Raw genomic sequence first — 25,688 nt, 5'->3', positions numbered from 1 at the left:
TGTGTCACCGTTACAGAGGCCGCTGTACGAGGACATCGAGCTGGGCACCATCGTCATACGGGTCAGCGCCACCGACGCAGACTCCGGCCTCTTTGCGGTCATCGAGTACAGCCTGGTGGACGGCGAGGGCAAGTTCGGGATCAGACCCAGCTCTGTGAGTACACCCACAGCATGCGTGCATGAGCACACGCACACACACACACATGGGCTCACAATCACCCACGCACGCACGCAGACACGCATGCACTCATGCCGAACAAGGAAGGCCCCGCACGACACACACAAACACACATGCAAAAGGACACACACGTGCACACACATGTTTAAGGGGACATATGCAGAAGGGAGCCCTCACACACACAAGTTTCTAGACACTACACTAGTGTCTAGATGTGGGCACACGCACGTGCACACACATCCATAAGGGGACACACACGCACATGCAGAAGGGAGCGCGCACACATACACAAACACCAGCACACTGGCACATCCTAGTTCTCTATTGGCTATTTTTAGACACTAATACAAAAAAGGAATGTGTGTACTTTTTGTACTTACTGTAAGTTGCTTTGGATAAAAGCGTCTGCTAAATGCTCAGAATGTTAATGTAACTGAGTGAAGTATGAGAGACATTTTCTATTTGTATGCCCTGATTTTAATGATGAAATTAATCTTGGAAAGCACAGGTTTCAATCTAGGTTTGTCTATCTTATTTTGAAAAATGAGTTCAACCAACACTGTTGAATGAGCTCATTGTTGAACACGCTTACAATGAAGACATCATGGTACAATGCTACCTGGATCGGCAATTCAGAACAAAATGACAGAGTATTTGACCTATCTGGTCCATGTCTTCTTACTTCACAAAGACCGGGACAACACACTGACACACCCATACCCCAACATACACACACACACCATCACACAACGTCACACACCCTCACACACACACACACACACACACACACACACACACACACACACACACAAACAAACACACACGTACACACGCGTCCAAACCCAGACCCACACCCACACACACACGCACACATAGACACACAAACAGACACACACACTGACACACACATACACACACTGTCACACACACGCACTCGCACGCATGCGCACACATACACACACACACACACACACACACACACGCCCTCCTCTGAAATGCAAACAGAAGCATTGTGGCGGCCCTTCCCCATCCCTGCTTCCTGCTCACGGAGCCTCCTCTGTCACAGGGAGACATCTACATCCTGTCTCCGCTGGACCGAGAGAGCAAGGACCACTACACCCTGACGGCCGTCGCCAGGGACAACCCCGGGGGCAGCCCCAACAACCGCCGCGAGAACTCAGTGCAGGTAGGGGCCAGGGCAAAGGTCATGGGGTCAAGAGGGTCAAGATTCTCACGTGGTTGATAGCGGAGATAGCGTTGCTGGTCGTGCTGCTGCCATTCTCTCAACCACTTTTGACCCTCTTTATACTTCTCTTTTCCACTGTGGAGTTTTCTTTTAATGGATGTTTTCCGACGCTACACTTCGTTCTCTGTACATAGCCATATTATTACCATGTTGATTATGTACATTATCCTTCCCGCAACATTTGAGACATTCTTTGTGATGTTCAATCTTATACAGGGCTTGTATATCAGAATGCATCATGGGATATTCTTTTGGCGATACTCCACCATTTTGTGATGACTCAAAAAGCGTTTCTAGTAATGTCAATCCCCAAGCAAAAACATAAATGTACCGTAACCTAGGCATATAAAAACCTTGTTTTGCAACTTCCGCAGTTTCAAACACAACTACATCACCCCATAACGACACATCATTTCATAATTCATTCAATAACCACTATTCCCATGTCGCTGTTGTCGTGGCGATGTTCCATGACGACAACTCTTCACATCCTCTACACATCCTCCACCCTGGGCTTGTGTGTGTCCCGGTCCAGGTCCTGGTGACGGTGCTGGACGTCAACGACTACCGGCCGCGCTTCGCCCAGCGCACCTTCAACACCAGCGTGTTCGAGAACGAGCCCAGCGGCACCTCCATCATCACGCTGTCCGCCACCGACCTGGACGAGGGCGAGAACGGCCTTCTCACCTACAGCATGCAGGGGGCTGGCGCAGGTACCCCACTACTCACACACACACAAACTTATACACAGACACACACCTACAGCATACAGTGGCCCGGAGCAGGTACCCCACTACACACACACACACACACACACACACTTATACACAGACACAAACGCATGCACACAAAAACACACACACAAGGACGGATTAACATGACCACGGGCCCTGGACACAAACCAGCCATGGACCCCTTCCAGCACGCAAATACAAGCACTAGCACACCGAATTTGGTCGCATATTATAACTCATGCAATCCACAATCACACACATTATAATGCAGTGCGCAGCAAAGAGAGAGAGAGAGAGAGAGAGAGAGAGAGAGAGAGAGAGAGAGAGAGATTATCTAACCCCGCGACAGCTGGCATGCATAGTGCCAGCCACTCGTCTTAACGACAGAACATGAAATCTGTCAGGTTAATATCATGACTTTAAAAGCACCTAATGTCTTCCTTTAACGAATTAACAAGTTAAAAAATGTTGAGATGGACGGTATTTGTTGTACCAGGGTAGTATCTTTAGTGTCTTTTTCTTTCTTTCGTTTACGCTATGCCGACCCGCTTAGCACACGTTTCTCCATTTTTACTGTGAAATTGACCGTTGACCAAGCATTACGACATAGACGTTTCGTCACGTAATTCGTTTTTTTAAATGTGATCTATTTGTTTTGCAAATGAAAAACATTCAAATCCTTTTATGACCAAAGTCTTGGCCATTTAAATTTTTTTTAATAAAAAATAAATATATATATATATATATATACACACAGAAAGGCAAAGGAACGTACACACAAGCACACACACACACACATACACACAGGCAAACGCACACAAGCATAAACATAAATGCACACACACACACACACACACACGCAAGGGCCCCCCCATTGGCCAGGGCCCTGGACATGTGCCCACTTTGCCCATGCGGTAATCCGTCATTGCACACACACACACACACCCTCTGCATACACATATATACTGTAAATACACATACATATACACATACACATACACACACACACACACACACACACACACACACACACACACACACACACACACACACACACACATACACACAATTACAAACACACATACATAAACGTACACACACACACATATACACACTTAAACACATACACACACACACACACACACACATACACACAAACATAAACATACACACAGAAAAACGCACACATGCATACACACACAAACAAAAGAAATTTTGTTTTTTCCATTGACTATTGACCACACGCTAGTCTCTACAGTAAACCACCTAGAGGCCGCTAGAGGAACTACACGCTAGTCTCTACAGTAAACCACCTAGAGGCCGCTAGAGGAACTACACGCTAGTCTCTACCGTGAACCACCTAGAGGCCGCTAGAGGAACTACACGCTAGTCTCTACCGTGAACCACCTAGAGGCCGCTAGAGGAACTGCACGCTAGTCTCTACCGTGAACCACCTAGAGGCCCCTAGAGGAACTACACGCCAGTCTCTACCGTGAACCACCTAGAGGCACCTAGGGCGTTGGGTTAGGGTTAGCCTCCGACTGAGATATAGTTGGTGTGGCCCGCCCTCACCCTGCCTCTGCCCCCCCCCCCCCCCGCCCCTCCCGAAGAGGTGTTCTTCCTGGACGTGGACACCGGGCTGGTGCGGTCCCGCCGGCTGCTGCAGTCCTCGGAGCGCTTCAACCTGACGGTGACGGCCACTGACAAGGGCAGCCCCGCCCTGAGCGGCCACGCCTTCCTGCTCATCACCATCATCGACGTCAACGACAACCGGCCCGTCTTCACCTGGCCCACCAACGGGACCACCGTCAAGATCTATGAGGTCTGTAGGAGGGCTGTGTGTGTGTGGGAGCGCTGTGATTGTGTGGGAGCGGTGTGTGTGTGTGCACGTTTGTGTGGGTGTGTAGGAGCGGTGTGTGTGGGTGGAGCATTGGGTCTGTGCCTGTGTTTGTGTGGGAGAGGTGTGTGTGTGTGTGTGTGTGGGAGCAGTGTGTGTGCGCTGGTGTTGGTGTGTGAACGATGTGTGGGGTGTGTGTGCACGTGTGTGCACGTTTGTGTTTTTGTGAGGGGAGTCACATGGGGGTCACGTGTGTGCGTGTGTGTGTGTGTGCCTGGATTCATATTTAATTCCAGGTCTGAAGTTATTCATTTTCTTTTTCGGGTGTGTGAATTTACGTCTGTGTGTGTGTGTGTCTGCATCTACATCTGCGTGTGTGTGCGTCTCCCTCTGTGTGTGTGTGTGTGTGTGTGTGTGTGTGTGTGTGTGTGTCTGCGCGCGCCCCCCTAGGAGAGGCCCGCGGGCCTGGAGGTATGCTCGGTGCTGGCCACGGACGTGGACGAGGGCGTGAACGGCGAGGTGCGCTACGCCTTCCTGCAGACGGGCGCCGGCAACCGGGACTGGGAGAACTTCCACATCAACGCACTCACTGGCGCCATCACCACCGCCGTGAGGCTGGACCGCGAGAAGCAGAGCCAGCACGGCGTGAGTCCCAGGCTCTGTGTGTGTGTGTGTGTGGGTGTGGGTGTGGGTGTGTGTCTTCAGGACACAATCCAAATATCCTGTAACATCAATGCTAAGGTAGGTTTAAAACCTAAAACGTGGATATGTTTTGTAGTTCAAAAGGTACCGATACTAAATGCTTTTTTTTTAGGATTGCTTTTTTGAGTGTTACTGTCACTGCCGAGGTCAGTGGTTTGATGTCCCGCTGTCTAAAAAACACTGGAATACATCCACCTGTCCTTACCTGTTACTGTTGGAAGACAAAGACAGCAGAACAGCCACTTGTTCGCTGTCTTAACCGTGCCGTATGTCGCTGTTGTCGGTTCACGTCCTCATGGGCTGTGTGTGTTTTTGCCCCAGCTGATCCTGGTGGCCTACGACCTGGGCCAGCCCGTTCCCTACGAGACCACCCAGCCCCTGCAGGTGTTGCTGCTGGACATCGACGACAATGAGCCCGTCTTCCTCAAACCACCGGTCAGTTGGAACTACAGCACTCGTTCACAGTTTTGGCCCATTAATGTTCACATTTAGGCCATTTAGCAGATGCTTATATGCAAAGCGACTTAAAATAAGAAAAAATTTCTCAGAAGAAGGAGAACCGACAATATATCGCTGTCGGTACGGTAAGGATGTTCATAGAAACAAGTGCCAAGTGCTAACAGTCGCTAGGTTGACCCATTCCCCGTATACAACAGAGATAGCTAGGATAAGATACACCCCATGCATAATCCCCTTCAATATCCGCTCATATCTTCAGGTAAAAAGGGGTGGTTAATGAATTAATGGTGGTTAATGGTTAATACTATTCTGTGGTTGCTTGTGTCCCAGCGTGGCAGCCTGCCCTACCAGGTCCTGACTGTGCCGGAGCACTCTGTCCCTGGGACCATGGTGGGCAACGTGACCGGAGCCGTGGACGCAGATGAGGGCTCCAACGCTGTGGTGTACTACTTCATCGCAGGTGACTGCTGCCTCTCTCTCTTCCTCTGCCTCTCTCTCCCTCTGCCTCTCTGTCTCCCTCTACCCATCTCTCTCCCTCTGGCTCTCTCTCTCCCTCTGCCTCTCTCTTCCTGGATCTCCAGCTGTAGATAGTACTGTCTGAATCCACATCGAGAGACCCATGCCTCTGTTATCTCTCTTACTCTAACTGCTAGAACCCCTCTCTCTCTCTCTCCCCCCCCCCGCCCCCCCTCCCCCCCTCTGTCCCCAGGAGGGAGCGGCGAGGGTAACTTTGAGCTCAACATATCCGGAGTGCTCAGTGTGAGGAGGGACCTGGACCGGGAGGAGAAGCCTGTGTACACCATCATCGTCAAGGCCTCCAGCAACCGGAGCTGGACCCCCGTCCGGGCGCAGAGGGCCTCCTGGGCCCGGGCGCTGGACCCCGGCCGGGACCCCACCCTGCAGGAGGTCAACATCTACCTGGAGGACATCAACGACCAGTCGCCTCGCTTTGTCAAGAAGGAGTACACGGCCGGTAAGGGGACGGAGGGGTACAGCGTTAGCCAGTTGGGTGTGTTGAGTGTGTTGAGTGCTTCTGGTTGGAATGGGACAGGATGGTCTCTGGTGAGAGGTTAGTATGTAAGTCTAGGTTAAACATCTCCTGTTAATCTGTAGGCCTTACAGTTACATTAGCTAATCCAGATAAAAATTGGATAATAGGAGTGCAAATGCTGCTTCTGTGTCATTGGGTCTCTCTCTCTCTCTCTCGTCTCTCTTGTCTCTCTCTCTCTCTCTCCCACTCTCTCATTCTCTCTCTCTCTCGCCTCTCTTGTCTCTCTTGCCTCTATCTCTTGTCTCTCTTGCCTCTATCTCTTGTCTCTCTCTCTCTCTCTCTCTCTCTCTCCCTTGCCTCTCTTGCCTCTATCTCTTGTCTCTCTCTCTTTCTCTCTCTCACACTCTCTCATTCTCTCTCTCTCCTCTCCTTGACAGGCGTGGCGGCAGATGCTAAGGTGGGCTCGGAGCTGATCAGGGTGATGGCGGTGGACAACGACATCGGCAACAACAGCGTGGTGCGCTACCACATCGTCACCATCCAGTACATCCGGCTGCAGTCCAACGACACCGAGGATATGGGAGACATCTTCATCATAGGTACAGCTGCACGCCTCTCCTCTTCCTCCTCGCCCATAGTCACGGACACGCTGACAAGAGGCCTCGTGTGGGCCAGCAGACCCACTGCAGATGGGTGTCGGTATATTTGTGATCTGGTGATCCAGCAGATCACGTGAAATGCCCCCATATGAAAGGAAAGGAAGTGAAACGCACCTGTAACCCCCCCCGTTTAGGTGGTTCATGGTACAGCATGAGGCATGTAGTTCCTCTAACAGGCTTTAGGTGGTTTACGGAAGAGCTTGTAGTTCCTCTAACAGGCTTTAGGTGGTTATAGTTCCTCTAACAGGCTTTAGGTGGTTTACGGTAGAGCATGTAGTTCCTCTAATGGGCATTAGGTGGTTTACGGTAGAGACTAGCATGTAGTTCCTCTAACGGCCTTTAGCTGGTTTACGGTAGAGACTAGCATATAGTACCTCTAACGGCCTTTAGGTAGTTTACGGTAGAGACTAGCATGTAGTTCCTTTACCGGCCTTTAGGTGGTTTACGGTAGAGACTAGCGTGTAGTTCCTCTAACGGTTTACGGTAGAGAATAGCTAAAGACTGATCTGTGGGACCAGCACACACAGAACAGCGTAAGCCACTGGTCTCGAATGTAAGTGTATAAGACTTGTCTCTCTGTCCTCCCTGTGCGTCTCCTAGACAACACGGGCATCATCCGAACCTACGACCTGTTCACGGCCTACGACCCCGGCTACTTCCAGCTGGAGGTGCTGGCCTGCGACGAGGCGGGCAACAGCGACATGGCCGTCGTGGGCATCTACATCCTGCGGGACGACCAGCGCGTCAAGATCATGATCAACGACATCCCCGAGAACGTGCGCCTCTTCCAGGACGAGTTTATCAAGCTGCTGTCCAACATCACCGGCGCCATCGTCAACACCGATGATGTGCAGGTGAGGGGCCAAGGACTCACCTTCAGCAAAAAAAAAGTTTTAAGTTCTCCAACGCCATGCACTTCTGTTCACCTGGGTTCTTGTTGTCCCTGTGTGTCCTCATTAGTTTAACTCCTGCCAACTGTGTTGATTACTCCTTTTTGTTCACCTGGGTTCTTTTTGGACAATGTCCCCGTTTGTTCCACGAAAACTGTTATTTTTGTTTCTGTCTGTGTTTGAATGTGTTTTATTGTAATTGGATACTTAATACTAGCACGTGTATTGCATCAAGAGGGAGACTCCTACAATGCAAATAAATTGACAATTGGTGTTGGGGTTAAATAACATGAACAGGGGTGAACAGAACCAGTAATCAACATAGGTGAACCAAATCAGTAATTAACACAGGTGAATAGAATCATTATTTAACACAGATAGCAGTATCCACAATTTAACAGTTGAACCGTATTAGTATTAACACAGGTTTAGGGTTAGGGTTAGTTTTACTAGCCATGAAAAAAGTGAACAGAACTAGGAATTGCATTTGCCCCACTGGTGGCAAGAATGTCCCAAACAAGGATGTTGCTGTTCTGTCTTTAAAAAAACACACTAAAGCATTTGGAAGCAGTCCCACATTTCACTGTGGCTCTCCTCTTTTCTTAGTTCCATGTGAACAAGAACGGCGCGGTGAACTTCGCCCAGACGGACGTGCTGATTCACGTGGTGAACAAGCATACCAACCGCATCCTCGACGTGGAAAGGTCTGACCTCAGACCAGCCCAAAGAGCTGAGACATGTCATTACTCTGCCCTGCGTTGTGCTGTGGCCGTGCTGCCCTCTGAACGCTTTGTCCCCGGGTTTGCCCACGCAGGGTCATCCAGATGATCGACGAGAACAAGGAGCAGCTCAGGAACCTGTTCAGGACCCACAACGTCCTGGACGTCCAGCCTGCTGTCAGCGGGAAGGCGCCCGACGACTTCTCAACGCTGCAGGTGAGAGAGGGGGAGGTTATGGGAAGGTTAAGACCCCAGACACGTGCTGACTGTGTGGCTCTCGGTACGGTCACACAGCAAGCACTTCTTCTTTAGTGCTTGTCATGTTTTGTGCGGGAATGTCCCTTCTCGCTAACCACTGAATTGGATTGCTCTTTGAGATAATTTCCCAGAACTCGTTTCCCAGAACTACATTTTCCAGAACTACATTTCCCAGCAGTCTTTGGGTGTGTTGTTGAATCCTCCTCTCTTCCAGCTGGTCATCATTATCCTGGCTGTCCTGCTGTGCTTGGTGGGCATTCTGTTCGCCACCATGAGCTGGCACTTCCGGACTGTGTGAGTGTCGTGTGTCCTCATATCACCAAGCATCTCAATATCATCGTTCCTCAGGAGCCGTTGACGAAATAATGTGATCATTTCAAAGTGTCAATGTGTTTACCCCATGATGTTTTGTGTGTTTCTTGGCTGCCAGACACAAGAGGAAGCTCAAAGCCATAGTGGCTGGCTCAACAGGTGAGATGCAGACAGCAGGCTAAGGTTTCCTAGCTGTTAACAGCATGATGGAGTCATGCGTTACACGTTGACGTGCAGGATGATATGTCTCATGTGTCTCATGTTGTTGTGTTTCTAGGGAACCAGGGTCTTATGGACGTCCTGGATATGCCCAACACAAACAAGTACTCTTTTGAGGGGTGAGCGGTGGACCTACGCAATGCCTTGCACACACCCTCACATTAACACTTTGGGATTACAACAGGTCTTTCCTTCATGGGTTTATTTTCAAGGGTTTATCCACACATGTTGAATAGCCATTAAATACTAATGACATAGTACAATTACATTAACAATTAGGGCATTTACAAGACGCGTTTATCCAAAGCGACCATTTCTCAGAAGAAAGAGAAATAATATATTGCTGTCGGTGCAGTAAGGATGTTCATAAAACAAAGTGCCAAGCTCTAACAATCGCTAGGTTAACCCATTCCCCGTATGCAGCAAAGATAGCTAGGATAAGATGCTACACAATGCTATGTACTATTTTTAAGTGAAAGGACGTAAAACATACAATGAGTGCGTACATTGTAGGCATTCAAAGATATTGATCAGTCAGTACAGCTCACGTCAAATGAGCAAGACAGACTCTGGTACAGACAGGTGTGTCTACATTGTCTGTACACGGTACATGTAGTGTGTGTTCACTTGGTTTCTGAGCACCCCTCTGACTGACTGAACCCCCCAGGGCGAACCCGGTCTGGCTGGACCCCTTCTGCCGCAACCTGGAGCTGGCAGCGCAGGCGGACCACGAGGATGACCTGCCGGGGGACCTGAGCGAGATCAGCGACCTGTGGAACAGCCCCGCCCGCACACATGTCAGTACCCCCTCCATATCCACTCCAGGTCCACTTACAGGGATAGAGCTGGCTGTGGCCTGATTCCTAGTGTCAGAGCCAGGAGGCACTCAAACACACACACACACACCACACACACACACTCTTTCTCTGTCTCTGTCTCACACACACACCCACACCCACACACACACACACACACACACACGCACACGGGTTCACTATTCGTTCATGAATCATGCTTAGCTTCAGCCTTTATGTGCCTCGACTGAACCGACGACGGGGGTCATCATTCTTGATGGTTTACATGAGCCACCGAGATTCAGCCTGACCCCCCTGTCACTCCCATTACCCAGCTGTGTCTTCACCGGGACTGCATTTCAAGCTGTGTGTGTGTGTGTGTGTGTGTGTGTGTGTGTGTGTGTGTGTGTGTGTGTGTGTGTGTGTGTGTGTGTGTGTGTGTGTGTGTGTGTGTGTGTGTGTGTGTGTGTGTGTGCATGAGCCACCAAGGTTTACATGAGCCCCCCTGATTCAGCTTGACCCCTCTGTCACTCCCATTACACAGCTGTTTCCTCAACAAGACTGCATTTCAAACGCTGTGTGTGTGTGTGTGTGTGTGTGTGTCTGGTGTGTGCGTGTGTTTGTGTGTGTTTTTGACGTAAAGGGTACCTTTGGCCGGGAGCCCCAGGCCAAGCCAGAAGACGACCGCTACCTGCGGGCGGCGATCCAGGAGTACGACAACATCGCTAAGCTGGGACACATCATGAGGGACGGGCCCATCAAGGTAAGACACGGGCCCACACACATTATCAACACACCACCATATCACAGAGCTCCTCTGTCCCGACCAACACAGAGGGGGACGAGGTCTGGAGGGAGACAATAAGGGACAGGTTTATGTTGGTTGATGTTGTGCGGGCGTTTTTCTCATGGTTACTGCGATTCCCATCAGGGCTCCCTGCTCAAGGTGGTTCTGGACGACTACCTGAGGTTGAAGGGGCTCTTTGCAGCCCGACTGGTCACTAAATCCACCAGCCAGGGGGACCACTCGTCGGTCACGGAGGTGGGCTCGGAGCGGCAGCCGGTGCCGCACCACCGCTGCTCTTTCTCTCCTTCGCCGCTAGAGGGCGCTTTTCGCACCGCTGTGCTGCTGTACCTCTTACTTACCACTAGATGGCGGTGTCTGTCGATCATGTCGTTTCTCCCCTCAGAAGCTCCGTGTGCTGCTTCAATTCTAACCCCTCTGCCTTCCCCTCACTGCTTCTCTCACTTTGCTGGCTTGAATCAGACCTGAGCTCAACAGAATCAACAATCATGCAGATCTTGACAGAACAACATATGTGATGATTAGGACTTGCCACAATGTACAATTTAAGACGTTTCATGAATCATGCAATCAGACGAATGTATCTTATTAAAACAGATATTATTAACAGTATTTTTACAAAATGAGGATATTGTGGGACCAAATCTGATTCAGGCTTAGCCAATGCCGGTTGTTGTGTTCTAGACTGTAATCCAACTACTCTCTCACTCTGCAATGAATCCCTGCTTACGACTTGTGTATCGTGTATATGAAGAATCCCCTCTTCTCACTTCTTTTCACTTTCCTGTGCTCTGTGAACCTGAACCTTATCTTCCTCACGGGCACCCTACAACTTCTCTACATGACACTATTTGTATGTCACCTCCGATGTTTACTCCATTGTAGTTCTTTCAAAGTGTGGCCTTCAGTCTGAAACGACCCAAGCAGGACTCATGTTCCCCTCTCTGAATGTACTTCCTGTTTCCCTCTCTAACTCTGCTTTCTGTTTCCTGTTCCCGCCCTCTGATCCCGCCTGCTCCCTCTCTAACTGTACTTCCTGTTTCCTGGTCCCGCCCCCGGCTCCCAGCTGATCCAGAGCGACTTGGACGAGGAGGACGAGGACCGGCTGAGCTCCGGTGGCGGCGGCGGCGGGCGCGGCACGCTGCGCTTCAAGCACAAGCTCCCGCTGGAGATGCGGGGTCCCGAGGGCGTGCACGTGGTGCACGGCAGCACGGGCACGCTGCTGACCTCTGACCACAACAGCCTGCCCGAGGACGACCAGCGGGCGCTGGCGCGCTCCCTGGAGGCGCTGAACGCAGACAGCGACGGCGGCTCGCCATACGCCGAGCGCAATGCCCGCACCGAGTCGGCCAAGTCCACGCCGCTGCACCGCAACAAGGGCGCCCACCCCCTGTCCGGCAGCCCCCTGGAGGTCACCGAGTTATGACTAGCCGAGGCCTCGCTGGTCTGAGAGCCCCGCCGTGTGTTTGTGTCCTTGCGGGAAGCCCCACCCATTCCCGACCCAGTAACCCCACCCACCCCCTCAGCCCTCACCCCTGTCCCGGCCCACACAGGGCGTCCATCGTGGGAGGGTGGGAGTCGTTTAGAGAGCGTTGGATGAGCAGCAGATGAGACGGACCTCCCTGGGTACTTGGAGGCAGAGGGGAGGCAGGGAGTGAGTTTGATGCTCAACTTGTGGTGCCACTTGAAGACGTCAGACGGTTCAGTTGGTGGTCACTGTGGCTACTTTGCTCACGGTTCGACCCGAAGACGCAGCCCAGCAGGAGGAGGACAAGAAGCTGAACCCGATGTTGCCAAGCGATCACTGCAAGGCTGTCTCCATGGCGCTCCATCTCTTAACGCCTCCACTCGATCTTTCGGACTGCACACACTCACGCAAGCATGCAGACACACAGACGGTAGCCCAGGAGGACCAGCGAATGGCCATTCAAGGGGTCGGACAGTCACACTAATCTTTCGGTTTTTTTAATTGATATGAGGAAACAATCATTATTGAACACCTGTGGATGCGAGGTCTACATGTCGATAAAAAGGAGCCGATGTTTCAGATCAACGCTCAGAACTATACAAGATAACGGTTTCTCGATCGCGTTCTTTGTCTCGTACCAAGAGGCTTCGATGTAAACCTTCCTAAGTGATGTCAAGTCCTGTTGAGAAGGACGATTCTTCGGCAGGGGGCCAGGGTTCGACAGATTCTGCCATTAGCCACGCCTGCGACTTATTGGACAGAATCGACCAATGGTGTTCAAGGAGACCACTCACTGTTGCTTGAGAGACTTGATCTCTTGATTAAAAAAAAACATGGACAAGATAATGTGAAGATGGGCCACAGCAAAAAAAGATTTAAGCTCTGTATGGACCTGGGGTAAACAACTAACTCTGGAGAAGGGCCTGTTCACTAAAAGAAACACTGCCACCTGCTGGTGTAAAATAATCAATGCTCAAAATGAGCAGTTTTTGCTTTATTTTTTTATTTGATAAGAAAAAATATAAAAAAAGTGTAACAGGATTAAAAAATATAAAATATTTTTGGAAGAAAATGCTGGCTTACCAAAACTGTTAAGATCAGTTGTGGATGTTTGGAGTGTGTACATTGTGCTACAGTGATCGTGTTGTCCGGTCGGCCTGCGTTAAGCGTCGGTTGCCCACGAGTGGTGTTTTATAACCCCCATTTTGTACCTTCTTTCTTTTTTTTTCAATCATTGTCCCCCAGGCCCGTGGAATTTGTGTTGGCAAATGTTGTTTGAAGATGTGTAATAAAATAAATATGCAACTTGCGGAGACTTGGGTCAATCGAGGGAGAGCATGCTTCAGCACCGATATAAGTACAAATATGCAATCTATCGTAAATAACTGAATAAAACGCTGGTCTCCAATCAAATGATTCTGACAACAACATAAATACTCAATGAATCCAGATTCTAGCGGGGTCGAACCGGGGTGAGAGTGGAAATAAATCAAGACAATTGATTACCAGCACACCTATGTTTTATTGGTTTTCAACTGGGATAGAAAAGCGATTTATCAATCAGGCGTGGTGTTCTCCGTGATGGTCTCTCCGAGGGTCTCTCTACCCTCACCGGGCCGTGGCGGTCCCGGCTATTGTGGCGGTGGCTGCAACTACAGCGACGGCGGCGGTAGCGGTGGTGGCAGCGGTCGTGGTGGTCCCACCGGCGGCCATCTTCTTCAGGGTCCTGTTCAACTGCAGAGAGAAGGGAGACGTTAACCGCCATACTGGTACCAAAACATGGGAGGTTACCAGTGCCAGTACAAGCACCAACACTAGGGAGGCTCAAGGTACTGGTTTAGAGAAGAGTACCAGTAACAAAGTGTGGGAGGCTCATAGTGCTGCTTTAATGACCAGTACAAGTACAAGTAGATGCACTTACTTCCTCAAACTTGTGGATCTGTCTGATGAAGAAGTCTCCGTAGCGACGGGCGACCTTGGTGTCAGCGATGTGGATCATGTCCTGGAGACAAACATCAGGGAGGGAAAACAGTGTTAAACAGTGCATTCAAAAAACATACACAAGGTACTTGGAATAAGTACATTTGTCAGAAGAAAGACAAACAACCATATATCGCTGTTGGCACTGTAAGGATGTTCATAGAGACAATTGCCCTAGCTGAACCCAAACACACACCTTGTCGATGTAGAAGTCCACCTCGGAGGCCGACTGGAACTCTCCGTCCAGGGCGGAGATGCCACTGGTCCAAACCAGGTTCTTCATCTTGTGCTTGAAGACCAGCAGCTGGATGCGGAACTCCTGCTCCGACATGTCCAGGAAGCCTGCCAGCTTGGCCACTGGCATGGTGGTGTACAGCTTCAGGAAGCTGAGGCACGCACACACAAAAACTGTTCTACAAGGGTGTGGTTCACCTCCATCACTTCCCACTATAACGCCAACCAGGGGCTCATTCAATACATTCAATGGATTCAGTAAACTGAATAAGAGTGAAGCGAGGAGGTCTTAAAGTAACAGCTGTCCCCTGGCAGATAAATGTTGAATTTCGCTAAAAAAAATTCAGTGTTGCGTATTAAAACACCACGTTAATATTGCACCAATATCCCATTTGCTTACAAGAGCCGATGGAAACGTTAAATGGCAACACCACAGTTTAATGCCCACACCCCAGTCTGACGGCAACAGCCCAGTTTGACTGAAACACCACAATCATCATAGCAGTGTTTGCATGTGTTGTGTGGGGATTCAGCGCCCCTTACCTGCGGATGGTGGACAGCTGGGCCTGTTGCTGGACCTCCTCAGCGAACACCTTGAGCTGCTGCTGGAAGGGCTCCTTGTGGTAGTTGGGGTGCACGTTGTCGTAGTTGGGCACCACTGGCGACAGGAACTTGGGGCAGGCGAAGCTGAACTGCTCCTCAAAGACCTGCAGATCTCTGGGGAGGACAAGGACAAAGGCGCTGTTAAAACCCATTGTTCACGTTTTAGGATTCAAACACTGTCTTATTGAATGCCACCTACAGGTGAGGCTGGGAAACACCAAAAACAATCAATATTATAGTAATATAAAATTTGTAATTAAGGGTAGGCCACATAACGAACACTACAGTGTCATGCTGCATATGTTAACGGTTGGATGTGGAAAGTCGGAATGGGAAACGCATCTTCGGAAGACGGAATACACGGATGCTCGGACGCTAAATTACAAGAATACAAATGTATTGCTAGAATTATAGATTATAAATGTTAATGATCTAGTTCTGATTTCATTTTTGACAGTAAGGGAACCGACTATACATTGCTGTCATCGTAAAAGAACCCTTCAATTAGAACAAATGCTATTAGTAGTTACAATGCTAGATGCTGCATCGGTATATACTCGGTATCAGCCGATAATCAAATCCAGGAATCAGAATCGGTATATGGAAGGTGTCGGAAGATCTCTAATGACCACACGCAACACAGTGGCCGAGTTCAGACGAGGGCTGAAGGCGTGATGGCTTCACCCTGTGTGTGACGGGTGACCTCCTCACCCTTTCTGCATGCGCAGCATCTTGTCTCCGTACTTCTCCCTGAGCTGGGTGTGGATGCTCTCGTCGATTCGCATGGGGTACATGGTGAGGGCGATGGCCAGCAGGCCGTGCATCTGCTCGTTCTGCTTGTTGATCTGAGGGGACAGACGGACAGCCGTGTTCAGAATCGTCCAGACTCAACCGACCCACAGGGAAGGAGAGTTTCAGGACATTTTGGGTGTTTAAAAGATACAGTAACTGAGAAGCCAAACGACGAAGAAGTATCACTTGTGCTTGCAGAAGGTAAAACGTGAGTTGGACCGTACACTGGCATTTTGTACTGCATTATTAAAAAATATATATACATATATATATATATATATATATATATATATATATATATACACATGTATATATAAACATTTTAAAAAGTATAAACTCCAGAGTTAAAGGGGGGACGTTATGCTTTCGAGTGTGATTAGCCATTACAAGCCTATTCATCATGCATCAAGGTGGACACGCCCAATTCTGATGTCACTGAAACGCAGGAAAGGGGCGATTTTCAAACGGCTTGTAATGGCTAATCACAATTAGTAGACGATTTTATCCAAAGAGACTTACAATTAATACATTTGTCAGAAGAAAGAAACAACAACATATCGCTGGCCGTGCAGTAAGGATGTTTTACAGAAGTAAGTGCCAAGCACAAACAATTGTTAGGCTACTCTATCACCTTGTGACCTAATATCACCCCTTTAAATCCAAAAGCCTTTCCACCACGCAGCAGCAGTGGTAAACACTGACCATCTCGTATTTGTACGTGGACCTCTGGAACATGTTCCTGGTCCTCTGGATGTACAGCAGAATGTTGGCGAACACGCGGATGGCGTCCTGGTACCTCCTCATCATCAGGTAGGCGAAGCCCACATAGTAGTATGTGGTGATCTGGCATTCGGGCACACGCGAGTACATACTCTGGGGAGGAGTAACAGGAGATGAAACAACGGGGTTAGGGAGTCTGTTGGAGAGAAGCCAGAGGAAAGAGGAATCCTTCACACTGCCGCTTATCCCTCTACGTTTCCGTTACATTTAGCAGACGATTTTATCCAAAGCGACTTAGAATGAGTACATTTATCAGAAGAAAGGGAAAACAATATATCGCTGTCGGTACAGTAAGGATGTTCATAGAAACAGGTGCCAAGCACTAACAATTGTTAGGTTAACCCATTCGCTGCATACAACAAAGATAGCTAGGATAAGATGCTGCATGATCCTAAGTACTATTTTTAAGTGCCAGGACGTACAGCATACAAAAAATGCGTAAGCGTGTGAGGTGGGGGCGATAAGGGGGAGGCTGTGACACGTATGGTAGATGGGTGAGGCCCTTCAGACAGGCTTGGGCTCTACCTTCTTGTTGAGCTCAATGTTCTCCAGGACCTTGATGGCCTGGTAGTAATCCCCCAGGAGGGAGTGGAGCCTCAGCAGCCCCACCAGGCTGAAGTAGCCCAGCATCTTGTAGAGGGAGTGACGCCCGTACTCCCCGGCCACACTCTCTGGGTCGCCTGTCCACGGAAAACACACAAACAGCAAGGTCACACCAAAGGAAAGATGTACTGTCGTTGACTCCCAAAGTGGGTTAACCATGGTTCAATTAATTCAATATTACGTGTGTGTGCGTGTGTGTTCAATGTAGTTTACATGATTGACAGCTAATGTTGGTCTTTGACAGACTCAAATATCACTGAAGGCAAGCTTAGTCCTACCTTTACCTCCGCAATTCACTTTTTGAAAAGCTATGTCCTGACCCAACCTCTGCCCTTATTCAATACAAACATCTGCAAAGATTTCCTATGAGCATCTCTATCTTAATGGAAATGACACACCAAGTATACTCCAGAGCAGTCTTTACCTCCACTGGTGTAGACCTCCAGCTGGCCGTTGATGTTACTCTTGTCCACCAGCGAGTGGAGAACGTTGAGGACGCTGTGGACGTTCCAGATCTTCGGGTTGCTCCTCAGGAACTCAATCTCTTCCTCTGACTTCTTGGCTGTCTTGCAGCGGTACTGGCTGAACGACTGGAACTGTTGAGAATGGAAACAGAGCATTTTACAAAACTCCCTTGAAACATATTACAGGGGGCAAAAAGAGGCTTTTTGAGAAGGAAACTAAATATATTTGCAATAACAATAGTATAAAAAGAAGTATACCTGATAAATAAACTCATCGATGATGTCCCAAAGCCACTGGTTGGGAAGCTCCAGAGGGGCGGGGCCATCGGCATCTGCATAACACACACACCTTTAATTCACTGGAACCACAGTATAAAACAACACTGCCATCGGTTCATGAACAGTATGGGAAAACCCATGTTAACTTACTCAAAATGTAGTTGAAGAGGTTGCAGTAATTGTAATATGACTCAAATCTCTGGTCCAGAGTGGGTCCGCCCTAGAGAAAAAGATAATTGAGGTAGCGATGTTAGTTTACAGGCATGGTACATGGATGGCCTCTCAATTTGAGCTATGGGTATCATATGAGGTGAGGTGAGTCGCAAAAAGTGGTCACTCACGCTGACTTTGGCGTAGATGTGTCTGTAGTACAACTCCTTATACAGGATGATGAAGACGGCATCTGAAGGAGATGAGGAAGAAAATTATTTAACAGTGCTAGCTTTGAGTCACAAGCCTACAACACTACACACACTGCTTGCTGAAAGTTGATTTCAACAAATAAGCCATTGGACATTAACAACATTCAATGTGTGCATTTATAAAGATAAATCTAGTCACCATTGCCAACGAGAGAAGCGATGGCCTCAGCTTCGGGCCAGGGGGAAGTCTTGAAGAAGCGATCCGTCAGCTTGTTCCAACTGGCGAGGTCGGGGAAAAGGTAGGAGATGAGTTAACCATCAGCATCCGAGAGACTCAACGCTGATTAAGAGAATCAGCCGTGATTCCAGGACAGATGTTCTCATACCTGTTCTCATAGACATCTTGTATCTCGTAGATCTTCTGCTCGATGCTCTCACTGGACACGCGGTTGGCCTGAAGCTCGTACACCTTCTGATCGATGAGGTCTGTGGTGGTTTTGTGGAAATACTGGAGGAAGTTCTTGATCACCTCGGGGATGACGCTGTAGGTCTGTTGTTCGTACTGCCTCTCATAGGCCAGATCTGCTTTAGGGTCCCCTGCAATGGAAACGTAGTCCGACCATAAGTATAAGGTGCCACATAATAAAGAGCTGCTTATGGGTAAAAATTAAGTTGAGAACGTTTACTGACCTGTGTGGAGTGTGTCGTAGTCATAGGGGTCATACTGTAGAAAAACAAAACAGGCTGTAGTTAGTCAATGATCTGTCGAAGTAATAAACCACCATCCCATGGATATTATATTCTATTGTATTCTGGTCTAGCTTACTTTGGCTCTCATTGTTTACACAAATAGCCCTTAAACGAGTCACTCGTACGATAAGACACAACAGGGGTGCATGTGGCTCAGGGCGTAGAGCGGGTTGGCTCGCAACAGGAAGGTTACTGGTTCAATCCCGGTTCCTCCTGGCTGAGTGTCAAGGATGCCCTGAGCAAGACACCTCACCCTATTACTGCTCCAGATGAGCTGGCCGTCGCCCTGCATGATTGACACCGCCTTCGGTGTGTGAACGTGTGCATGAATGGGTGAATGTCAGTCAATAATTGTAACGCTTTGAGTGGCCACTCGTTTGAAAAGCCTTGTATAATTGCATTCCATTTAACATTTAACGAACAGGATTTTAAAAGATGTACTATATTCCTATCAGCTCAAAGACCGCTCATCGTCCTCACAGAACGTTTATCCTCACATCCTCACAGACCGTATGCTAGCTACTGTATTATGCTCTGGTGGCTAGCGAGCTAACGAGCTAGCTATCAAGTCTATCGTTTTATCCGCCTAAACGGTGATCCGTGTCCGTATATTAAACGAATGAAAGAATAGATATACCGCAGGGGTCTCTTCCTCGTCGTGGTAGGACATGATGACACTATTACTCCAATATTGTCCAGATGATCGGTGTCAACGGTGGGGAGAATAACCACGCAACTAGCGGCGGGCGACTGAAAGGAACCGGAAAGAGGCTGCGGCTCGGATGAGTTTACACCAGAGTGTTGCATTGTGGGATCGTAGCATGCCTCGGATGCCGCCAGCAGCGCCGACCTGTGGTCCATGCAGTGTTGCCATATTGGGCCAGATTTCCCGTCCAATCTGGCAACACGTTGCAGGCAGTAAGCGTCATCTGAAGTAAGACAATGCATCTTATGAAGTCCATTAAAGATGGGTGTCAATCTTATTCATATGTGGAATCAGAGACACACACACACACGCGCACACACACACGCGCACACACACACACACACACACACACACACATATATATTTTTATTTTAAATATTTATATTTATATTGTATATATATATACATCATATACATACAGACACAACCATTACTGTGTGAATTGTTTGTAATTTACTTCACAATACTTCACAATGGAGGTTAGGGATATAAATGAAATGCCATCCATCTTTAATAAACGTTGATCATTTGCAAAACTACAATGTCATTCATAATTCATTGGATTATTCCCAGTGGTGGCTCATAGTCAGTAGCTAATGTTGCCATATGTTTTTGAACTGTACAAATATTTAAATACTGACAGACTAGGACCTTCCCAGAAGGTTTAATAACCAACTACGTTTATGTTTACTCATTCTTCAAACATTTTCAGCCATCATCTTTCTTCCTAAATTCCTAAATTGTAAGCCGGAGCTAAAACGCAACCCCCAGGTCATCTTTAGTAACACGATACTGAGGGCACGTGAGTAGTAGTGTTGTGCTTTGTGAAACAAATCCATCAGTTATTCATGAGCCGGCCAGCCAGCAGCACAACAAACAAACAGGACCTGGGGAAGCAGCTCCAAGCAGAGCCATGGGGACAGTGGAGAACTCCCTCAAGTGTCCTATCTGCCAGGACCTCTTCATGGACCCTGTGTCTCTCCCCTGCGCCCACAACTTCTGCCTCACCTGCATCCAGGCGGTGTGGAACACAGATGTGTCCGAGGAGGGGCCGTTCTTCTGCCCAGAGTGTCAGATCATCTTTCCCTCCAGGGTCCCTCTGGAGGTGAACACAGACCTGCAGAGCCAGGTGAAGGACCAGGCCTGCAACGGCTGCAACCAAGGCAGCATTGAATCAAACAGGAGCCGGTAGGTTACAAAGCGAAACCCACGCTACAAAACTGTCAAAACGGTGGATGTTTCTGCGTCAAATCAAATCAAAAGTTTGTGAGAGGAACGGTCATGTGGTGGAACAAAAGAAAGCATTGCATCTGCGTTTCATAACGAAGTATCTCTCACAGTCCACAGGCCTGTAACGGCACCGCAACAGCGAGCCAGCCGTCTGGACCTCCCGGCGGTTCGGCGCCACCGTCTCCGCCCATCGGCTGTGACCACTGCATCGAGGCGGCGGGGTCGGTCGCCGTGAGCACCTGCCTCACCTGCGACGCCTCGCTGTGTGGCGCGCATGCTCTGCTGCACCAGCAGAGGGCAGCACTGCGGGAGCACACGGTGGTGGGCGTGACGGGGGACCCCATGTCCCTGAAGTGCAGGGAGCACCGTTCGGAGCTGAAGCTCTTCTGCATGCAGGACCGCGTCCCCGTGTGCTGTATGTGCGTCCTGGTCGGCTCGCACAAGAACCACCGGGCCGTCCAGCTCCAGGAGGCCTGCTTGGACCTGAAGGTGAGGCCAGGATCTCCGTAAAGGGGGTTCTTTTTCAGCACCAGGTGTGATGTGGATAAGCCATTACAAGTCATTACAAGTCGACAAAATCGAACCCTATAGTGACATCGGCCTACCAGTTGGTGCAGTCCTTCAGGTAGCCTTCTGGGTTTATCTATCTATCATACATCTCAGTGGACCCTGGACATATGTGCTGTCACCAAAGGGTCTATTTTAAAATGCCTTGTAATGGCTTATCCCTTTTTGGGCTAGTGACTGATTTAAATTCTGCTCCATCTTTTTCCTTAGAGCATGCTCGAGACCACTATGAGTCAACTGCTGGAGAGGAAAAGTGAAGCAGAGCATGCTATCAAGGACTTGGAGATGCTGTACACACAGACAATGGTACAATGCATGCAACGTTGAAGACAAAATACCAACCCCCTGATTCCACACGGTCCAAATCATCACTGTCGTCGTTTTGTTGTTTGTTTGTTTGTGTGTTTGTTCGTCAGGATTCGGCTGCAGATTTCCGGGAGAGAATCTCGGACAAGTACGGCAGGATCCGAGCCGTCTTGGATGGAGACGAGCGACTCATGATGCAGATCATCGACGCAGAGGAGAGACACACCACGCAGTGGCTGGAGACGCAGAGGGTCGCCATGGAGACCCTGATCCAGGAGGCCAACGGCCTCCGGGCCCAGAGCAGACAGCTGCTGCAGGAAACCAACAGCCTGACCTTTCTACAGGTGGACCATAACTCCTGGGACATCTGTGTTCAAGCTTATTATACTATGCTTTTTTCATCGGGGTCTTCCACTGATCTTCCACTGCCGAGCTAATGACAAAACGTTTTCTGCTTGTTTTTAACAGCGGATCAAAGCAAAAGCTCTAGGGTGAGTGTATTTCCTTCAGGCTTCTCTGTCCATCACCTCAACCCTGCAACTTTTGTTTACAGCTCATTGGATTGTCACTGATGCATATGGTGCATCTTGTCGTCGTAGCAACCCTCTGGATCTGCCACCCATCCAGGGCGTGGACGGATACCTGTGTGACCCCCAGAGGATGAGGACTGCGGAGAGGCTGGTGGACGACCTCTCGGTGGCTCTGTCCCCACACTTCCCTCGCTTGTGGTCCCGTTAGTATCGCCCTCAAATCCCGATCACCACTTCATGTCCCCTGGCTCCCCTGTGTACAGCCGCCCATAGAGGCGGTGGAGTCAGTGTGCTTGCATTTGTCTCATCTGCAGGTCTGTGTTCCCCCTCTTTGGACGTGGAGATGGCCCATCCCAGACTGGAGGTGTCCCAGAACAGGAAACAGGTGTTCTGGCGCAGACAACCACCCCATGAGACCCAGAATGCTCTCACGCCTTACGACTGCATGTACAGCGTGTTGGCCCAGGAGGGATTCACTGCCGGCCGGCACTACTGGGAGGTCATCGTCCAGGACAAACCCTATTGGCTGATTGGTGCGACCACGGGGCAGGCCAGTAAGCCGGCCAGTAAGCAGGACGAGGCCTCCCTCGCGGGTGTGAAGGGAGACACGTTGTCATGGTGCATCTACCACGGAGACGGGAAATACCTGTCGTGCCACGATAACCTTGAAAAGCCGCTGTCGGTTCCAGGGAAGAAGCTCCGAAAGCTGGGCATTTTGGCTGACCTCCAGCAGGGGGAGTTGTCCTTCTACGATGCCGACACACTGGCTTTGCTGGAGAGTTACCGCGTGGAGGGCACAGAGGCACTCTACCCTGTGTTCAACCCTTGTATCAACGTGAACGGGGTTAACCGCCAGCCCCTCAGCCTGTTTTGCCTCGGAGGCGCCAACGACCGGAACGTATACGCAGATGAGAATGAAGGCTGAGGAACTTGTTCAATGTGACCGTTTCGGATGTTATAAGGGGTGGTTCAACTTCCGCCATTTTAATCGACAACACTGAGACAACACTAAGTCCTATTGATCTATTCACCTGAATGCTCTATAGACCAATTGCATGTTCATAGGTTACTTGATACCCTGTTGTTCATTGTGTGTCACTGAAATGTTCTGTGTTGCAAATGTCTGACTTCTATTGTTGTTGTATTTAAACTTTAAGATGGCTTTTATTAAACAAAACATGTTGAACTCAAAAATAGACGTTGGTTCTTTTCTCTGGGAAGGTTTATTTCAAAATGCGACTCTTTATATCCCATTTATATTTTGTGCTGAGTGAAGTCAATTCACCTGACACCTTTCCATTTGAACCACTGGCTTATAAAAGTTTTCAGTGTCTTATCAGGGTTTTCTACATTCAAACACACACAACCACAACGCCTTTAGAAACAAAATACAAAATACAGCTTAGCCATACGAGACCGGAAATACAGAGTTCACATCCAAACCCATGCGCCGCTGGGCTTTTTTCGCCTACGCGGTTTGTGTCTTTGACTTGATCCAGTCCAGGTAGTCTGTAACCCGTGTGTAGACCCCTGGTTTGTTTGCACGGCCACATTGGTCCCCCCAGCTCACCAGACCGTAGATTACCTGGACCTGGTGCTGCTGACATGTCAACGGTCCACCAGAATCACCCTGAGAGCATGGAGAAGACATCTCATTTATTAACTATAACTATAATACTAACTATTCGTTATCTATCTATTGAAGGTATGGGGTTACTCTTCGGAAGATGTCTTAATCCAATATTACGCAAAGGGAATTTTTAGATATATGTTAGTTTGGGAGCAAGCATGGGGTTAGGCATCTTAGCACAAAGATGCCTACAGATATTGGGGATGGAGGCCAGAATCTTTTGGCTGGGAGTCGAACCCCCCAACAACTCCCAAACTGCCCTGAAGGGCGCACACACATGCACACGCACATACACATGCACTAGACTTTAGTATCATAGCTGTCGACTCACCTGACACGAGTCCACGCCTCCCTGCAGGTAGCCAGCGCAGAACATGCCGGAGCCCACAGATGTGCTATATACTGTAGGGCTGGAGCACTTCTCCTGGTTGATGAGGAGTACTTTGGCATCCAGAAGGTGGTCAGAACCATATTTCGCTGCAACCAAGGCATTCGTGAATCAAATAGGAGTCAGTAGGTGAAAAGCGAAACCCATTCTACAAAACGGTCAAAGCGGTTTCAATTTCGGTGTCAAATCAAATCCAACGTTCCAGGTTTTTGATTTTTTGGAATTGTTAATTTGGTTATTGAAGGGAACGTGTTGGGAACAACAGAAAGCATTGCATCTGAATTGTATAACAAAGTCCCTCTCACAGTCCTCCGTGGCACCCCATCCAGAAATAGTGCACTCTGAGCCGTCCGGCATCGGGGCGTCAGGCATGCAGGCGGTCCTCACAAACTGGGTCTCCTCAGCGCACGAGCCGTTCACGCCCTTCAGCCTCAACAGAGCTGCAAGAGAATTCCCCACGTAATGTGAAACTGCGGATATTCATCACCTGTACTTGTTGTAAGTCGCTTTGGATAAAACCGCATGCTAAATGCTCTAAATGTAAACAGGAAGTTTGATCTGAAAGAAGAGCGTAATAGGGTCACCTATGTCATTGACGACAGCCTCATGTGTTTCTCTGTAGTTCTCGTGGACGATGGCCTCCTCCACCTCCAGGGTTTGCTCCGTGGCCTCCTCCATCCGCAGGGACACTGTACCCAATACCGCTACCATATCGTTCTTCTTGTCGCTAGTGGCAGTTATCAAGATGATTAAAAAACATGCTCACATGTAGAGTTGTTCTGATACCGATACCAGTATCGGGAAATTCCTCTGATACTGCCAAAAATGCAGTATTGGGTATCCGTGAGTACGCAAGTATACGCGCCGATCTGATACCGTCACGTCATTCCTCATTTACTATACAGGTTCAGGACATCACAAAACCTAGGCCGTTATGCTGCATTCGTTAACGGTCAGAGTTGGAAATTTAGAATGGGAAACACGTCATCTAAGAGTTACTGCATTCGAGTTAATACGGAAAAACATGGATGCTCACGCTAAACTGGAAGAATACAAATGTATTTAAAAAAAAATGTTGACAGTAAGTGAACAGACTAAACATTGCTGTCATCGTAAAATAACCCTTCAATAAGAACAAGCGCAGTTAGTAGTAGTTACAATGCTGCTAGATGCTGTATCGGTATATACTTGGTATCGGCCGATACTCAAGTTC

At 49.0% G+C, this 25,688-nt stretch overlaps 4 protein-coding genes across 4 annotated transcripts in view; 2 read left to right on the top strand and 2 right to left on the bottom strand.

Annotated features, from left to right (window-relative positions):
* Window positions 1–13,336, top strand: part of cdh23 (cadherin-related 23) — a gene marked incomplete at its 5' end in the record, with an annotated part of 162,057 nt that extends 148,721 nt beyond the window's left edge. Inside the window, 19 exons of the mRNA XM_079729051.1 lie at window positions 17–154; window positions 1,245–1,364; window positions 1,960–2,137; window positions 3,769–3,980; window positions 4,446–4,640; window positions 5,019–5,132; window positions 5,487–5,616; window positions 5,866–6,129; window positions 6,585–6,746; window positions 7,407–7,660; window positions 8,303–8,400; window positions 8,511–8,631; window positions 8,888–8,967; window positions 9,104–9,144; window positions 9,263–9,323; window positions 9,872–10,001; window positions 10,642–10,761; window positions 10,930–11,040; window positions 11,870–13,336. Coding sequence (XP_079585177.1) covers window positions 17–154; window positions 1,245–1,364; window positions 1,960–2,137; window positions 3,769–3,980; window positions 4,446–4,640; window positions 5,019–5,132; window positions 5,487–5,616; window positions 5,866–6,129; window positions 6,585–6,746; window positions 7,407–7,660; window positions 8,303–8,400; window positions 8,511–8,631; window positions 8,888–8,967; window positions 9,104–9,144; window positions 9,263–9,323; window positions 9,872–10,001; window positions 10,642–10,761; window positions 10,930–11,040; window positions 11,870–12,229 — 2,889 coding nt within the window. The 3' untranslated portion in view covers window positions 12,230–13,336. The remainder of the gene's footprint in view (window positions 1–16; window positions 155–1,244; window positions 1,365–1,959; window positions 2,138–3,768; window positions 3,981–4,445; window positions 4,641–5,018; window positions 5,133–5,486; window positions 5,617–5,865; window positions 6,130–6,584; window positions 6,747–7,406; window positions 7,661–8,302; window positions 8,401–8,510; window positions 8,632–8,887; window positions 8,968–9,103; window positions 9,145–9,262; window positions 9,324–9,871; window positions 10,002–10,641; window positions 10,762–10,929; window positions 11,041–11,869) is intronic.
* A 437-nt stretch (window positions 13,337–13,773) lies between these two features.
* Window positions 13,774–19,889, bottom strand: eif3s6ip (eukaryotic translation initiation factor 3, subunit 6 interacting protein). The gene is made up of 15 exons (XM_079729347.1): window positions 19,756–19,889; window positions 19,059–19,092; window positions 18,755–18,965; window positions 18,568–18,647; window positions 18,348–18,409; window positions 18,157–18,226; window positions 17,986–18,059; window positions 17,688–17,859; window positions 17,186–17,340; window positions 16,583–16,753; window positions 15,800–15,933; window positions 15,029–15,202; window positions 14,448–14,637; window positions 14,193–14,273; window positions 13,774–14,005 (listed from the first exon to the last, which is right to left on the bottom strand). Exons 1-15 carry the CDS (start codon window positions 19,786–19,788, stop codon window positions 13,880–13,882), a joined length of 1,767 nt encoding a protein of 588 aa, XP_079585473.1. The 5' UTR covers window positions 19,789–19,889; the 3' UTR covers window positions 13,774–13,879.
* Window positions 19,890–20,737: 848 nt separating this feature from the next.
* On the top strand, window positions 20,738–23,382 carry LOC307070545 (tripartite motif-containing protein 72; the record flags this gene model as incomplete). The annotated part of the gene is made up of 7 exons (XM_079729050.1): window positions 20,738–21,012; window positions 21,165–21,543; window positions 21,832–21,927; window positions 22,038–22,271; window positions 22,396–22,418; window positions 22,527–22,660; window positions 22,772–23,382. The coding sequence occupies 7 exons, from the start codon at window positions 20,738–20,740 to the stop codon at window positions 23,380–23,382; spliced, it is 1,752 nt and encodes a 583-aa protein (XP_079585176.1).
* A 543-nt stretch (window positions 23,383–23,925) lies between these two features.
* LOC307071475 (hyaluronan-binding protein 2) overlaps window positions 23,926–25,688 on the bottom strand; it is a gene marked incomplete at both ends in the record, with an annotated part of 4,950 nt that continues 3,187 nt past the window's right edge. The window contains 4 exons of the mRNA XM_079730460.1: window positions 23,926–24,087; window positions 24,419–24,564; window positions 24,781–24,915; window positions 25,060–25,202. Of these exons, the coding sequence (XP_079586586.1) occupies window positions 23,926–24,087; window positions 24,419–24,564; window positions 24,781–24,915; window positions 25,060–25,202 (586 nt within the window). The remainder of the gene's footprint in view (window positions 24,088–24,418; window positions 24,565–24,780; window positions 24,916–25,059; window positions 25,203–25,688) is intronic.

Source organism: Pollachius pollachius (assembly GCF_949987615.1).
Source record: "Pollachius pollachius genome assembly, chromosome: 2".
In the NCBI taxonomy this organism is placed as follows: Eukaryota; Metazoa; Chordata; class Actinopteri; order Gadiformes; family Gadidae; genus Pollachius; species Pollachius pollachius.
The sequence above is the reverse complement of the archived record's forward strand: the minus strand, read 5'-3'. Positions and strand labels throughout refer to the sequence as shown.